The 18,449-nt window shown below is 42.6% G+C and overlaps 1 protein-coding gene across 2 annotated transcripts in view; it reads right to left on the reverse strand.

Moving 5' to 3' along the window:
• dab1a (DAB adaptor protein 1a) overlaps nucleotides 1-18,449 on the reverse strand; it is a gene marked incomplete at both ends in the record, with an annotated part of 56,836 nt that overhangs the window by 11,367 nt on the left and 27,020 nt on the right. For both annotated transcript variants that reach the window (XM_080032492.1, XM_080032493.1), the window contains 6 exons: nucleotides 4,016-4,112; nucleotides 4,974-5,036; nucleotides 12,993-13,046; nucleotides 14,538-14,600; nucleotides 14,991-15,029; nucleotides 15,801-15,920. In XM_080032492.1, coding sequence (XP_079888618.1) covers nucleotides 4,016-4,112; nucleotides 4,974-5,036; nucleotides 12,993-13,046; nucleotides 14,538-14,600; nucleotides 14,991-15,029; nucleotides 15,801-15,920 — 436 coding nt within the window. The remainder of the gene's footprint in view (nucleotides 1-4,015; nucleotides 4,113-4,973; nucleotides 5,037-12,992; nucleotides 13,047-14,537; nucleotides 14,601-14,990; nucleotides 15,030-15,800; nucleotides 15,921-18,449) is intronic.

An 18,449-nucleotide genomic window follows, 5' to 3' on the forward strand; every position in this document is an offset into this window, starting at 1 on the left:
TTCCTCTCGCACGAGTGCTAATGAGGAGAGGCTGTCTTTGAAACACAGAGGAGTGATGCACAACACTGCTTAGAGGGCTCTACATTAACACTCGCCAAATGCGGGTGAATGTAGTCTTAGGCGAGTAAGTTATTAAGTCTACCCTCCACTTTGGCTGGTGAAAGATGTGTGCTCGGGATCTGTGCTCGGCGATTATAGCGTCTAACTTCACCAACGGTAAAAACCGGAAGGACACGGCTCTTAACGCAGTTAAGTTAGCGCGTGTGGAAACGGAACATTTCCTGTGCCCCTTCACAATAAAAGCCTGTTACTAGCCAAATGCGAGCTGACTTTTATTTTGAAGCAGGTAAGAACAGGAAGTTAGCGCTTCACAGCCCTGCAGTGCGCTAGCAAGAAAATCAACTGCTTCAGCTGCAGAGAGCAGTCAACAGTAGTCTATTTAAACAAAGTTTGACACAACCTATTTAACTTGGCCTAAATTGTATAAATATGTTTACTAATTTATTTAATAGGCTATTATGTTCAATGTTTTAAAGTTTGGTTTTCATTAAAAGAATGAAATGTTCTAAACATTTTTGTTATTATTAGCCTACTATAATAATTATATTTTTATTTAAAAAATATATAGATATAGACATTATTTTTATAGTTCTATTGGGGGAAATAATTCTGAATCAGCAAACAAATTGCCATTGGCAGGTTAGACTCTTTTGTCTAAATTCCAATCAGTGCACCCCTATTCATTCTTCTATAATTATTACTGCACACACTAGGATATTCATTGAGAATCTCAAATAAAACCAAGATGACATGCTCAAAGGTAAGTAGAGCGAAATGCAAGGGTTAGGGTCATGCAAATTTTCGATCATACTTTGTGTGCTACCAAATTTATTTTTGTGCTACTGAATTTTTTTGCTTGCTAGCACCAGTGCTACCACTTTAAAAAATAAGCGTACAGCCCTGACTCTACTACAATTCAGTGGGAAATATTCAACTTTTTACTCCACTACATTAACTGATAACGTATGTTACTAGTTTCTATACGAATTTAGAGATTATAATATATTGTATTCTTCTCACCAACAGTATGTAGGCCCACACGCACACATCAAACAATATGTCATAAATGTATTTTCTACATTTTTAATGAATTTATGCCAAACATGTCATGGTTACGACTTTTGATATTGAGAATCATAATAGAAAGAAAACAATCAATTTAAGAAAAAAAATAAATATATATATATAGCTATAGGCTATATACTCAAATAAAATAATGTCAATAAAATGGTTTTGCAGTTTATTTCCAGCTAGAAACCCTGCTTTCACATTAATGCATGAATAGTAATAATCTAATATACAGCTCTAGAAAAAATGGAGAGACCACTCCAAATGTTCAGTGTCTCTCGTTTTACTATTTAAAGGCATATGTTTGAGTAGAATGAACATTTTGGTTTTATAATATAAACTACTGAAAACATATCTACTAAATTCCAATACATTTGTTGTCATTAAGAGCATTTTCAATAAGTTATGTAGAGATAAAGATTTAAGAAAAATCCAGACTGGTCTCTTAATTTTTTCCGGAGCTGTATGATAGTAGAACAGCCACTTTCTTTACAGCTTTGGATATTTAACAGACGCAACATATGCTCCCCATTCCTTCCCTTTTTTCCTCATTTCTCCTTGGAACACACACAGACACGCACACATGCACACGCACATACACACACACTCCATGCATTACCAGAGAGTGCTGCCCTACTTCCGCCTGCAGATAATGTGCTGTCTCTTAATGGTCATGGTGAACTATCATAATTACCTCCAGAATGAGGCAGACTCATTACACATAGGCACAACTGCATGCTCAACACACACACACACACTCTCATTAAAAATCCCTCCAACTCATCAGTAGAAGCTTATTCTCTCTCACACACACACACACACACACACACACACACACACACACACACACTTGCTGGTCTCCTGTTTCTGCTCTCCAGCTGTTACCTACAGCAGAGAAAAGCTGACATTTTGAACCGATCGCCTTGCTCCATTAACACGTGAGAGGAGAGACGGAGAGAGTGTAAGACAGAGAGAGAGAGAGAGAGAGAGAGAGAGAGAGAGAGAGAGAGAGAGAGGTGAATAGGGCAGCAAAGGAAGAGGAGAATCGCCGGCGTCTAATTCCACAGCAGCCCCGTTCACACCGAGGAAGTGTACAATCAACTCAGCATGTTTTATTACTTTTCCTCCCGGCCGCCGCGGCCACAGGTAAATCAGCCGCATCTGAGACAGGAAAGCTAATGATGTATTTCATATTCAACACACAACCAATATACAACCGTTCCCCCCCTCCCTTCATCTGCATTTCAATTTCCATCCCGTCCTTCTCTATTTATCTCGATACACCTGCCAGAATGCCTCCCACTCCTCCCGCTCTCCTTCAACTTTTTCTCTCTCTCTCTCTCGCTGTCTCTCGCTGTCTATCTCTTTCTCTCTCTCTCTCTCTCTCTCTCTCTCTCTCTCAATTTCAATTCAATTCAATTCAAAAAAGCTTTATTGGCATGACTATTGTGGTAAACAGTGTTGCTAAACCATTAGAAATATATATTACATATATTACAACAAAAGAGAATGTCAGAACAATATGTACATATAACAATATAACATAACGAACCAAGTAGTATAACTGACATAACACTTTTACAATAAAATGTTATGACGGTAATATAAATGATAAGAAAAAATTGTAACGTTTTGAAAATGAAATTAAACGAAAATTCCAGAGTAAAGATGGATGAGATAGAGATAGATCAAGTAGATGAGTTCAAATTTTTAGGTGTTATTTTAGATTCTCAGCTTAAATTTAACAGACATGTTAAGAAGCTATGTAAGACTGTCAAGACCAACTTAAATTGCTTTCACCTTGTAAGACAATATATAACTCTTAAGGCAGCACAACAATTTATGCATGCCATGATATTTTCCCATTTGTCATATTGTATAACCGTTTGGGGTCAAGCCAACCAAACAACAATGACACCAATAAAATCACTATACAAACAGGCACTTAAAATAATGGATCAGAAACCTACTAGATGGCATCATTGCCAAATTTTAAAGAAACACAATTTACTGAGTTTTGACAGCTTTGTAAACTTTCATTTTTAAAACTAATTTTCAAGTGTGTGAACAACCTTGCTCCAGAAATACTCTGCCAATTGATAAACAAACTGAACAGTAGAATTAGAACTAGGGGTGCAACGAGCGGAAATTGTAGAACAGCGAAGCGCAAAACCACATTCGGACAATCATCCTTTGTAGCAATAGGCACTAAACTGTGGAATACACTACCATCAGAAATCAAAACATTGACAGAGCTCAAGGTTTTTAACACACAAGTAAAACAATGGTTGAAACTGAATAAACCCTAAGAACTTTGACACGCACGCAAATGGGCGTGTGCGCGCACATACATTAATCATTGTCCTTGTTTTTGTCTTTATGTCTCCAGTATATGATGTCTTCTGTATTTTTAGTATACCTTTTAGTAAAGGCCTAACCAGGGACAGGGGTTGCAAATTAGTCTTGACTAAAAACCTGTATGCATGGCATCTATTTTATATTTTATATGAAACAATGTACAATGTATTTGTCCCTGCTCAATAAACTTCTAAAGAAAGAAAGAAAGAAAGAAAGAAAGAAAGAAAGAAAGAAAGAAAGAAAGAAAGAAAGAAAGAAAGAAAGAAAGAAAGAAAGAAAGAAAGAAAGAAAGAAAGAAAGAAAGACAAGCTATATAATACACATTATAGGTTATCAAATAATCATGAAAATAAAATAAAAACAGTGAGGCCTGGTGTAGACGATCATTCCCTCATGTGCAAGACAAAATAAACTGTCCTCTCTCTCTCTCTCTCTCTCTCTCTCTCTCTCTCTCTCCCGCGGTCTCTCTCCCCCCCCCTCCGCTTGTGGCATCGGTTGTATTTAAGCAGCAAAAAGAACAAGGTCTTACCTGAGGGCACAGACGCGGGGTTGAAGGGAGAGTAGAGTTCTGTGGGATGCTGCAGGCCCTGCATGGAGCCCAGGGTGTTGCATGGAGAAGCGGGGGTCTGTGAGGGACAGGGTTGGGATAGTAAGTCATTGGAGAACACAGCTTCATAGGATTTTTGTTCATAATGACATTTTTTTCCTTTTCTTTTAGTATCAACATACAGTACATTCACAATATCAATGATGTTATCTCATTTCATTTCCCAGGCCTGAGCTTAATTCAAATTTAAAAATAAATCGCAAAGAATATAAAGAAAAAAAACACTTCATAATCTAAAATGAGTAAGTATGGGCAGTAGGATCAATTCATTGCATTGCGCCATTCACTTTCTGAATTAGGTTGCTAAGATCGTAGGGTCAGTGAGTTGTTAGAGGCTGCATTATATTCATAAAATTGCTCTCATTTCCTTTCGTCCAAGCACGAGTATATCAATGGAAATACTTTATGGATTTCTCTAAACCATCGTGTCACAGATGCTGGTTTTTCTAGGGTAGAGTAGGAACGTTTAGGGAAACAAAGCTAGGATTTCACAAGATGTAAATCGCAAACTTACTTGTGTGAGTGTGTTAGCGTGTGTGTGTGTGTGTGTGTGCGGGCTCGTATCACTGATGTTGTGGGGACATTTTTCTGTTTACACAGTGATATTGTGGGGACGTACCTTCCTTTTGGGGACAAAATGGAAGTCCCCTTAACGCAATAATGACATTTTAGGGTGAAGACTTTTAGGTGAGGATAGACCTAGGTTTAGGTTAAGGTTAGGGTTAGGGTTAGTGTAAAGGTTAGAGAAGTAGTGGTTATGGTTAGGGCAAGTCTCCAGGAAATTAATGTAAGTCTATGTTATGTCCTCGCAAGTGATGAAAACACAATGTGGTGTGTGTGTGTGCGTGTGCGTGCGTGTGCATGTGTAACAGGCACTCACCGACGGAGAGGTGATGTCAGGGGGCGTGGACATGTCTCCGAAGAGCTCTAATTGGTTGATATTCTGAGAACAAGGAAGAGAAGGATTAACGCTAACAGCAGTCAGGTAAGGGGACCATGCCGTAGTAGTGCTACAGTACAATCTACATCATGTGGGTCACTTTGCATTCCGGTGCAACATGCAGCATCACACACTGCATGCAACACAACAGGAGCTGGATACGTTTGCAGCACCTACCTGAGCACTGTGAGGCAGCAACCGCAGAGGTAACAGAGAGGGGGGTGAGGAGAGATGACATAATGAGATGAGATGATTGATCAATGATGACATACCTACCATAGATATCACAATCTGTCACCTGCTCCACATGTACAACACTGGGCCTATGTGGCGACTGCATGGACTAAGAGGTTCACTGCTCTTGAATAGTTTAGGTTTTTGCTGTTATTTCATGTAATTCTATATATATGTATAAGGTTTTACTTTCTCTATTCATTTGTACTTCTTCTGCTGTCGCAACTCCTGTACTTGGCCCTCGGAGGAACAATAAAACAATGGCTTAAAGGTGGAGTCAGCCATTCTGGAGAATGCTCATTGTAAAAATATTTTATTTTGACAAAAATAGTGAACATCTCCTCGCGATCCGCTACCGGTCTGTTGTGTTGTGTTTGAGCACTGAAAAAAAAATCTGGTGGTCATACACAGCCTAGGCTCTGTAAACGTGTATGTAAACAAAGGGGGCCCGTTGTAGCTATAGCAACAAGCCTGTTTACAGAGCCTAGGTTGTGTATTAACACTGGATTTTGTTAAGGCGCACACACAGTCAAAAAGGTAGCGGATCGTGAGGAGATATTCACTGATTTTGACATAACGTGATTTTGACAACAAGCATTCTCCAGAATAGCTGACTCTGCCTTTAATGTCTTTTAAATATGCTTTCCTGCAGCTGTCTTAAAGCAGAGCCCCCCCCCCCACCCCCCCCTCCCCATCATTACTGCACCAGTGTCTTCTCCTGGACAAGTCATTACTGCTCCCCTCTTGTAGAGGATGTGTGATGTGCCTCAGAGGGGAATAGCTATCAAACACAGCAGCCTTTCTATTTGATCTGAATTTGTTCTGTATGGTTCCTTTTCTTTTCACAGTCCACCCCCCATGATCCTTCTCTTTAGTATCCACCCCGGCTCTTTTTTTCTTCTTTCCACATTAATAATATCTTTAGGCCCGGCGGTGGCCAACGAGTGGAGGGATCTCTATTTTTAGTCATAAAGGAAAATTTAAGCCTTGAATACATGGTCAGAGATTAGCATAAATCACGGATGCGGGTAATTTCTTTTGAGATAATGAATGTTCTTAGAATATCTTCCCCGGCGTAGGGTCACACACATACTGCAGACCGCTAAAAAAGTTCCTTTTTCTACATCTATCAGAAAATGGATCTGTGGACATGGTGTTTTTACAGCTATACGGGTCTGGGTGGGGACGTTGTGGATGGGAGAGGGGCTGTAATGCTATACGACTATTGTTACCGCAGAGTGTAGTGCGACGGATAAAGATCTAATCAACAGGGAAGATAAGCTCGATAGCCGAGATACGCAAAATGGTGAATCCACCACGAGAGAGGGCTGATAGCTGGATAGGATGTCCATGGGATTAAATGCAAAAAGCAGCTCTTAAGAAAGCACTATTCTCAAAATAAAACAACATCAATTCCTATAGTTTTTGATTGGACGTTAAGGCTCTGAGTCTATATAACACGGGCTGATTTTCTCCAAATTGAAACTGCCGGCACTGGAGCATGTGTTCAAACAGTAAAGGGGGGAAGTTGGACGTTTATAGACTTTCTGTCAACTTTCAGTGAACTCCCTTGACTCTAATATTCTTTAAGTGTGTGGTGGTGGTGGGAGGAGGAGGGCTATTGGGTCAGACTAGCAGAGTGTTATGAATGCTTTGTCATTAAGGTGCTCCAGGGCAGCTTGACTCTGCATGTGTGTCCTCAGGCCAGATGACCGCCACTGTCTGCCAACACAACCCTACCAGCTCTGCCCTTTAAGTACACTCCACACTCAAGAGGACCTCCACTCTGAGCAAATGGAGAGTTTATCATCCCTCCTTCACACATGTGCAGTACACTAGGCATGGGCCGGTATGATATTCTGATGGTATGATAACCTTAAGCTAAAACACCACGGTTTCACTGTATTGCTGATTGATATTTTGAAATGTACATTTTTTTTCCGCCTGAACATAATTGTTATTTTTTGAACAACATATGGAATTTTTCTGAACATGAATGAACTTGTATGATAACAATAATTTAATTATTTTAAACTAAATTTAAATAAAAGCAGTCCGTTAAGTGAGCAGCTCAACACGGTTTTTAGAGACATGCTCACTTCTCTTCTAGTAAAAGTGGTTGTGATGCAGGAATATTCTGTACATTAATAAACTTGTATGTCAACATCCTGTGTGTTCTAGTACCTTAGAACACTATGACAGAGATAGTGGCGGTAATGAAACCTTGACTGTTTCATATCACAGTAAACCTTGAGACCAGTTATCGTACCATGCCTACTAGGGATGAGCCCGAATCCGAATATGTATTCGGATAAGCACGGATAATGAGTTAGATACGGATACGGATAATTTCCGAATAGTCCCGTTATTATTCGGGGATTTTTTTTTTATATATATTATGCGCCTAATTGACGCAGCGCGTTCCGCCTCAATGACACAACAGGTAGAATGACACTAACAGATGTTCTGCGGTGGACATGAGAGGACCGGGCGCGTCCCGTGACCCGCGGTCTCTCTCTTTTTATCCACTGATAAACGCAGCGCGTTCGCCCTTTCCCTTGAATAGAGGGTTCTACCGATCGCATTTGCTGCCGTTTTTATGTGAGTTTCCTCGTAACCCGGCCGCTGCCGTGGCGGAGAAGAGACGAACCAATGGAATATGCTGCACCTCGAGTCACCGTCAGCCCTTCCCCGATGTATTTACATTCACTAGGCCTACTGCTTAAACTCTTTCAAACACCACAACGTTTCCATCAAACTGATGCTTAGGACCTGTTCTTTTTCAGCTGTCAATCAATGCGTATAGGCTACAGCTAGGCCTACTTCAGGACCTATACAATAAAATCGGAAACTGCAAACTTGACACATTAAAATCACATGTGGCTTTGTGGAAAGGCTAACATATTATTTAGGGTTTATGAGATTGGTATGTTGATAAATATTGTTCCTAAAACTTAGTTTAGTAAAACAAAAGTAAAAAAAGAGGGAGGGATAGAGATAAAAAATAATCATGAAATACAGCTGTATTTCCCCCAGTTAAAGGGATACCTTAATTAAGTTAAAAGTAAAACACTGGCCCTCATTTACCAACAGTGAGTAGCCTATGCACAGATTTGGGCTGTTATTTATCAATATTTTCGTTCCCTGAATTTCTTCGTATTCTGAGAACAAAGAAGAGAGAGAGAGATGAAAAGGTAGAAATATATCTGACTTTTTGACTTATATGTCAACATTACATCAATGTGATGCTTTGAAGGGACAACAATTGCATTGGCAATGTATATTAGTTTAGAAAATCAATTTAGGTGTGACTTCCTTTAATGTAGGCTAATGTAAAAGAAACTTCCGGTATACGCCACGCCCACTTCTTGTTGTGTATCCGGATACAGATACAGATACAGATAATTTTGTTGGTTGAACAGATACAGATACAGATACAGATACAGATAATGACGTCTCCGCACACCCCTAATGCCTACAGTACACGCATGTATGAACGCTCAGATGTAACCATACTCTGTTTTACCCGCCTCTAAATCTGCCTCCACCATGGTTACTATGGGACAGCGAAGGTGAGGTTGCATGTTTTATTCATAATGTGACAAGGGTTTCAAGAGTTGGGGGTGACTTAGGACTACAACGCAGTACATCACATATGGGGGTGACTGAACTTTAGGATAGCATGTACCCTGCTCATAAAATAACACTGAAAAAACCCTGCTAGCTTTTTTTTGTGTCACTGTTTCTGCGGTTGTATGTACGGCTCCTTACCTGAGTCGCCATCTCCAGATCTAAGTCTATTAGATCTGCCACTGCCTGCTGTTGCTGCTGCTGCTGATGCTCAGTTTGCTCTGGTTGGCCAGGCTGATCGTGACAATGTTGTGGATGAGGATGATGGTGGTGGTGAGGGGTGTTGTGACGTCCATTCTGCAATCACAACCCCAGTGTTAGATGAGAGGTGGGATGGGAAAATGTTCTCGCACACATGTATTAGTGGTCCTTTCACACAGTCAGAGAGAGGGTGAGACGGAAGTGAGTGAGTTGAATGAGGCATGTTTAAGATGGAGTATGATGGTGCACACAAAACACTCACTCACACATACACACACACACACGCGCATACGTCCCAGACAAAGCAAGTTTTCTCTTGCCAGACTTAAGAGTCCAGGTGAAGCTATAACAAGGTTTAAACTACAGCACTGAGCTTGATGTAATCCCCCATTTCGTGTGTCTATAAAGCTTGCTTCCACGTGTCAGGAATCACAGTGTGAGACGGCAGGAGGAGGCGGGTTCTCTAAAGTGCTGTATGTGAGCGCAAAGGGAGGAGTAGCATCGTACATTACATACATCATCGTTAGCTGGATCTGCATCAAAGTGGAACTACGCAATGAGGCTGATGTAATGTTGTTTGTATTAAGAGAAACAACTAATCCGCTGAATAAAATGCAAAACTCAATTCTTCCTAACAATAAGCGTTGTCTGTCTGTGTAGCCAACAGCTGTTAGAGCTTGTGCCTTCATGCTTTTGAACGAGGCAGAAATTTTTGCGCCCACATCTGAATCATCTGACTGTGCAAACAACCTAGGACTTATTTATTTATTTTTCAGCTAAAGCAGAAGGATGGCGGGTTCTGCCAGACATTCCCCCAGCACTGGCACTGAGACATGAGGTGAAGATTGCTTTGGCAAAGTACGAGTAGTCAGTATAGCGTGCTCTGCAATATGGCTGAGTGCATGATTTACTTGAGCTATTGGCTTCATTATCTTCTGCTGCCCAACACAAATCAGGTCTGGGAATATGTATGGTTGAATGTGAAAATGTACAGAATGTTCAAATGACCTTACAGTTGGATTGGACTCTACAATAGTATATGATTGCTCTGCCTTTCTTTCTGTGCTCTCTCTCTCTCTCTCTCTCTCTCTCTCCCTGCCAATTATCCCTGGGTGCCCATCATACACGCTCACATCTCTTTGCCCGGCCCTTTATCTTTATCAGTGCGGCCGCCACCTATCAATTAGCCATCTCTGGGGGCAAACGGTAATTACCTGTGCACATGTGCTCTGCATACAATTATCGCAGCCCCTTTAATTAACGCCACCTTGCTGATCCCCCCCGCCGTCTGAATGATCACACTGGCACATGCCAACAAGCACACACACATGCACGCACACACACACACACACACACACACATGCACACACACACACACACACACACACACACACACACACACACACACATATACACACGCACACACACACAACTCTGAACAACACACAGCTCAGGACTCAGGACATTTTGCCGCACTCTCTTTCACACAAACACAGTCAGGGGGGCTATTTTAATCTACATAAATAGCACACTTATATCATATATCACACTAATCCAGTGTTGGAGCAGAGCTGATGATGTGTTTGGCTGGGGGGCGGTACTAGGCTGACCTCTACATAGGAGATTGTGTTGATTCAGCAGCAGCACACTCCCTCAGGTTTTACAGGGTCAAGAGTTTAGCGGGTAGAAACGGCCTTTTGTGGGTGGGTGTGTTTGTGTGTGTGTTTTATTGATCTGTCCTGTTTAAGAAGGTGTCAGAGTAAACAATAGAAGAGATTGCTTCGGACAGGAGGTTGCATTTCTGCCGGCGGTATCATTTCACCCCGGGTATAGTGTGTGTATGTGTGAGAGTGTGTGTGTGTGTGTGTGTGTGTGTGTGTGTGTGTGTGTGTGTTCGCCGACAGCAATGATCTCATCTAACGCCACTGTCCACCGTCAGCTCTTCTGTGGAGAGCACAAAGAACCTTTTCGGCCGGAGAAATAAACACTTAAGTTCACCAACAATGGACAGATAAATGCTACTGCCTTAGGTCTCCCACCCAATCAGTTATGTCACAGTAGGTACTAGTGCTGCGGTCACGCCATTTCAGCTGAATGGGAGGACAGAGAAAACATCTGATAGTTTAGAACGATACACACCCTGCACATGAGTGTAATCAGTTCACCTACTAATCAAACTAACTCACTCTATTGTGTTGGCTACTTAGCGCCCTTGTCATTTACTGAATTGATTGACTTTGTGTGTACAGAATGGATTTCAGTTACATCGTACTGCCAGCAACGGTAGCTCTAAATGTAAGATGTACCCATGACAAAGACTGTATTTCTCATATTTACAATACGATGTGGATGCAGCGTTTCGAATTCTGATGGAAAAGACCTGCTGTGACACGACTGACTGACTGAGCTGCAACATGCTTGAGAGATTCCACACATAGGAGAGAGCAGCACGGCTCTCCTTGAGTCTGGATTTATCTGAAGAAAAGATTAAATGATCTTCCTAACTACAATACTACAAGCTTTTGGCTCCGAAATACATTCCTAAATTTTTCTTTGATCCGTTTATATTTCTGTGTGATACCGAGGTTATATTTATTTACTCCCCACGACTCTGCTTTATGTAAAGCAGAGAATGGACGACCACTCCTATTTGGTTGCACAACAAGAGAGAAATATTGGATTTGCTCACGTTCAGACACCTGCCAACACAAAGGCAATCCAAATCGCAGCATGTGTTTTGGGGCAGGGTGAGGGAGAACACAGCAATACTATGGTGCCTGTATAAGCCTCTTACCAAAGCTAGGGGGATAATACACAGCCAAGAACTGCGCGACTGATTCAAAGCCTACCAAAAATTCATAGATTGCGTAGCTGTAGTGTCTTGGAGGAGTCTGTTTTTTTTAGCACACAGTACAGCAGCCTGGTTTAGTGTGAGTGTGAAGATTTTAGTGGATTAAACCTAGGCACGGATATAACTAGCATCTTTATAGGCAGATAAAAGAGCGGGCTGAGTTATAGTGCAAAACCCCGACAGTGGTCAAGGTCGTCTTTCATTATAACCACTGCTAGTGTGAGAGCCAATGACAGGATCTTAAATATATGCCCCACATGTGCGCACACACAGATACACACTCACACTCACACTACACACACACACACACACACACACACACACACACACACACACACACACACACACACACACACACACACACACACACACACACACACACACACACACACACACACACACACACACACACTCAAAAGGCAGTAAAGATTTACACTGCACACACTTTTTATGCATGGATCAGGGTGAATTTTTTGTCTTTCAAAATCCTCGGATACAGATTCAGAAATATGAGGCCATGCACATTAACCAGCCAGACGCATTATTTATATCCATTTTAAAAGGAGAAAAACTATGACAGTGACAAAAAGCGCCCATCTGGGATAAGGTCGGTCATGCAAGTTTGCACTGGATTCACAACTGGCAAGCCACAGCCAGGCATGCTTCATGGACACACACACACACACACACACACAACCACACGGAGCATATACCCGAGAACCACAACGAGAATGAGGGGAAGGGCACCAGCCACCACAGCTAATGCAGCACAAAGCACGGGAGTAGCACAGCACACACTGCACAAGAGCACTGGGGTCCCAGCAAACCTCTCAGGGGAGAAAATCACAGACGCACTGTTTGGGAGAGATGGTAATAGGACGTGGAGAAGGTAGAGCTTTACAAGGCTCTTATTAGGATAGCCAGGGCTATATGTGCAGATGAGGCTTTGCACCCCTTTGCAATGGTGGGACAGCTGAGAGGTTTGTCAGAGGGGGGGGGGGGGGGGGCAGGCCGATACGGGGCAAACACACAGTCACACTCACTGGGTGTCGCTTTGGGACGTCATAGACCCCTTCCTTCTGCTGACTGGTGGGAACCTATACACAATCGAAGGGGAGGGTGGGGGGTGAGGGGGTGGGGGGCATTAAAGTCAGGGGACAGCCCGGCAGAGCTTTGCTTTAGAGCTCTGCTTTAATCAAACAATGAAACAGTCTTTACACGTCACTGTTACGGCCCTGTGATACACAACACCCTGAAAACCTGGCTCCCTCCAGAATCAATCTATCACTAGTAGAGTGCGAGTGTGTGTGTGTGTGTGTGTGTGTGTGTGTGTGTGTGTGTGTGCGGGACAATCAGAAATAAAATCTGTGGAGTGAGAAGTCATCTACTAGGCTAATCAGTAGACTAAATCAGCCTGCAGTGATGGCCTCTCTCTTTCTCTCTCTCTAATAAAGGATGGATAAGGCTGCTTATCACAGCCACAGACATGTAATAACTCAGATTGTCACACACATAGAGACATGTAATATCTCCGTGTCACACAGGCTGATAGATTTGACAGTGTGTGTGCGACGAGAAGACACAATGGTAGCTGATAGGGATGTTCTGATGTATGCAGCTCATGAGGGGGTCCCTATGGTTTTGTTTCTACATTGAAACAATGTTGAAAGTAAAGTTGTATTCTCCTCTTGTCTGGTTGGACGTGCCCTGATCAGACTGTGTGTGGTAAATGAAAAAAAATAAATAGCCACAAAGAAGTGTATATCTTATCTAGCTCAGCATGGCATTGTCACTTCTCCCAAATGTTTACTTCCAGAAGCTGCCATCTTTATTCATACGTTAGTTCCTGTGTGGCTGGAGGCTAGCTGAGGAGGCTCACATTCCTTACGCCTGTGTGTGTGTGTGTGTGTATGTGTATGTGTGTGTGTGTGTGTGTGTGTGTGTGTGTGTGTGTGTGTGTGTGTGTATGTGTGTGATGTTGTTTGTGTGTCTGTGCATGCGCCAGCGCTCTCGTCTATTTTCAATCCATTTTATTTAAAGATCAAACGAGAGGCTGGTGATTAATCTTTCTTCTCCCCCCGCGTTCTTTCATCTCCCCGGGAAAAAAAGAGAGAGAGAGGGGGAACGGAGAGGAACGGAGGAGGAGAAGGGGGGGGGGTCCTGTGTCTTCCACGCAGGCCCAGGAATAACCTCCACCTCCCCTCCCCCTCCCCGTCCCTCAGAGAGAGGCCTACCCAGAGAAAAGCCTCCTCTCCCTGGGGTGGCTAGCTTTATCTGTCAGGGCCCTGTGGAGAGACTTGGCTGCTTGTTGTTTGCCTCTGATTATCATTTCCCTGTTTCTACATTTTTATGTGTGAAAAAACTAAACAAGTTGTTCTTTTTTAACGAGTGGGCCACAACAGTATACTTGTCCCATTAAAGAGTGATGTACCTACTGGCTACTAGCAGAAGGAAGATTAAATCTCTTTTTGTTTTAAACACTTTAAAGAGCTCCCTATTGGCGGGGGCTTAACCACAGCTGGCTACCGCCGCAATGACGAGAGCACAAACTGAGAACACAAGCAGGCAAGACGAGCTTGCGAGTATACCTGATAAATGCCCTCTTCCGATTGGTCGCGGATGGGCTCGTGTCCCGCCTCAAACACAATGTACTACAACGTCAGCCGCAGAGGTTGGAGGAGGAAAAACCACAGGAGAGACATTGGAAGATTGGAAGAGAGAAATTCAGTGATAAAAGTGGAGGAGATTAGTCAAACAGCATTGTCAATAGGTTCAGATTGATATGAAGTAAAGAAAGCAGCTGAAGAGAAGATCCCAGTGACACATGGAGGACAATTCAAGCAGTAAAAAAGTTCCCGATTCTTTCAGGTGATCATGCACACGTCGGACACCCAGCGTATCCTGCTGTCGCTGACACCAAACCCTTCCAAAAGTGAACATATAGTGGAACCAAACAGGGGCTGTCTCCCTCCCCCCCACACACACAGTGCACACAGAGAGGAGCAAGCTGAAAGCAGCCACGTGATTGGTCAGGAAGTTACCTGGTAGACCGGGTCCTCCAGGTCCTCCTCCAGTATTGTCTGTGGATGAACAGCAGCGGCAGGAAGGAGAGAGAAAGAGAGAGAGAGAGAGAGAGATCACACAGAGAGAGGAGGAGGGAAGGAGCAGAGGGGAGAGGTGAAGAGAGAGTTTAAGCCGGTGGAATCGAGAGAGTAGGCGGAAGGCACAGCAAGACTTTGCAGCTTCCCAGCATTCACACACAATCATTTGGCAATCATCAGAGAGACCGAGATAGAGAGAGAGAGAGATAAAGAATGAATTAAGACAGGAGATAGAACGGAGCAAGGTGAAACCAGAAGATTGTGCCACTGATGAAACCTGAACGTAATTCTTCTCGCTTTGCCTTTTCAAGTCTCACTCCACTCGTCGGTTGAAGTGGCTCGGATGAAGCTCCTCGTACTTATGGCAGATTATTAGGACGCTTTCACACTTTTTGGCTTCAAGTTTGCTGCCTTGGTTCTACCCGGATGCGAGTGAATGATACATTGGTTAGTGTCAGTTCTCTTTCACGTCTATCGTTCTCTCTGGTCCCATGAGTTGGTGAAGCGAAACAAAATAGCAGCGGCATCAGCCAACGTGAGAACAAACCTTGTCACTCAATAGTCAGTTGTGTCTGGGGGGGCGGGAGCAATAACGTATATTTCCGGAACTGCTCTACAGTTGGTCAGAATTTCAGAAAAACTACAGGAAGAAACTCCAGGAAGTAGATGAATGAATTGAATGAACCTAACACAGCAGCAGGTGTGGAAGCGCCCCCTGAGGTAATGGTTGAGGAGAGTTGGTGAGTTTACCTGGTAGACGGCCTGCTCACACTGCTTGTCCTTCTGGGCCTTCTTCTCCATCTCCTCTCTCTGCTTGATCTCATAGATGAGCTGGAACAAGTCCCGCAGGTCCAGGATCACAGGCTCAGCCTATAGGGAAGACCAGGAGACACATTGTTACCACACACACACACAAACACACACACAAACACATACACACACACACACACACACACACACACACACACACACACACACACACACACACACACACACACACACACACACACACACACACACACACACACACACACACACACACACACACACACTCACACACATTATATACAGTATACCCAGTCATAGCATTGATCGAAACTCACAAATACCATTTCTTATTCCAGTTAAGTGTTGATTCATACCCCGGCAAGACCAACATTAGCACCGCAACAGAAAACACTAACTTCTCATTCCCAAGGAGCCTGTGCTGCAGTGGGCTGCGGCCAAAAACAAGTGCCCAATAACTGTGACTGTGCTTATTTCTCACAAGTGTAAAATGATGTGCTGCTGCTGTGTTTTGGCGTTATTTCTCAAACTGGACTCAACATTTGTCTCCGACTTCCGTGCTTCTTCTGATGGTAGCAGGATGAGTCAGAGATACCTGGTCGGGGTTGTTGACAAACTTGACTATGGATTACTCCATTAGGCCACAAGCTGAAAACAAAATGGAACCCAAGAGGATTTTAACCGTTTGGAATGTATCTTCACTGAGAAAAAAAAACGCTAATGTTTTATGTGATCTGTTACACACTGACCTATGCTTCTTCTTGTCTTACCTTTTGCCAGCTTTTTTTTGTCAAAAGAAAGAAAGTACAGGCAACAACCACAGTTAGAGGATACACAATGCATCAGTACTGTCACAGCTCAAAGAGTCTTTACAGCACAATGCCGTTTCAGACCTAATCAATTATTGACCAGGGCTATGGGAATTTGCACAAGGAGTTCATCGACTGAACGCTGAATGAAGTGATTTTTTTATTTTATTTTAGCGTTTAATGTTTCTCCGACGCTTATTCCTCCTGACAGAATCCGCTGAGCCAACAGGGAAACATATTGTCACTCTTGTCAGATTAAGATCCCGCTCGCTTTTGACAACACACGCTCTAATTTCTATCTTTTCTTGCCATCTCACTCCCTCTCTCGCTCTGTCTCTCTCTCTCTAGGTAACGGGAAGACAGAGAGAGAGAGCTGAGGCAAGCTGTGCATTTTAAATGGACTAGGAAGCCTCGAGGATGAGTGGCCACAGAGAGGAGGTAACCATAGCATTCTTTGAATCGGATGATTTATTCATAATTTACAAGTCTGGTAGTGATACAGACTTTTACTGCAGAGACACTGTGTTTTTGCTATCCCAGATCCTCCATGATATTAATGCCCCTGTCACACTCTTTACCCCAAATTAAATTTAGGTGTTGTGTTATATAGTACATTGGGCCGGATATCTCCAGCAGCTTCCTGAATTTATTTCTCGGTATATTGAATTTCCCTCACCCTTCGCCTTATCTAAATCAAATTCAGTTAGTGATTTCTCTACATTTCCCCAAAATGAATTTTGACAACCTCCAGAGAGTGCATTGCGCCTGCAAAACACACAGTGTGGAGAAAGTACAGCAACAACAAAAAGCAAACACAAACTTTCTGACAGAAAAAGAATGGTAAGTGCACAGGATGTCTGACTTGTTTATAATGGGTTGAACCCTGATGACAAATAGAGGAAATTCAGACACTAGGATTCAAACCTTTCCACTGACACACAACCTATAACATTTTTGGCTACTAAAAAAAAGTTTTTCCGCTAAACTAAGCTGGAAACACTGAAAGAAAGGGGCACCAAGCAGCAGCATACACCCATACATCGACAGTGAACCTTGTGTATTTCCTAAGTGCTAAAACGCATTAGTCTGAACCTTTCCATTAGGAGTGAAATATAAAGCTTGTTTTTAAAAGACTCGCTGATTACGAGCAAAGCCCTTTGCAACTACATTATTTTCTTTTGTAGTCAGGATTTGCTCATGGCGGTCATTTTTGTTCAAAAAATAAAAGCTTTAATAACTGGAGAAGTAATAGGAGTGAAAATGCTCATGTTGGGAACAGATGTCCCTAGCTAAGTGGTCTTTAAAAAACTCTAGTTAAATTGGAAATTAAAAAAAGCTGTTTCTGTAACAAATAGACCAATTCATATTCATTAAATTGTAACTTTTCAAAAAAAAAAAAAGTTCTAACAAAGGCTGTGATGAACTGAAGACATTGTCTTTCTAACGCAATTAGTGCGCCGCCATCTCCAGTTAAACTTGCTAAATAAAACACGTCCTTCTTGTGCTGAGACGTTTAGTTGAGCCAAGCTAATTACTTTTCCAATGTTCACCTAAATTGGCCTTTTTTCGGAACCACCACCTTACATCTTCATGAGGAAAGAGACGCGTTGTTAATTCACATCAAAGTGGTTACATTCCAATTACCTAGCCTCAGCTCTCACTGTCTGCTACACCTCAAATAGTCTGAGTGCCGCTGAGGGCGGGTTCAAATCCTGAACATAAGAGTGAAATATAATTGTAACCTTTCCTCACACGTCAGGCACACCACAACAGCTCAGCTGACTGATGGGAGCTTAGCTTTCTG

The sequence above is a fragment of the Ammodytes marinus genome, assembly GCF_949987685.1.
Source record: "Ammodytes marinus genome assembly, chromosome: 8".
Lineage (NCBI taxonomy): Eukaryota > Metazoa > Chordata > Actinopteri > Uranoscopiformes > Ammodytidae > Ammodytes > Ammodytes marinus.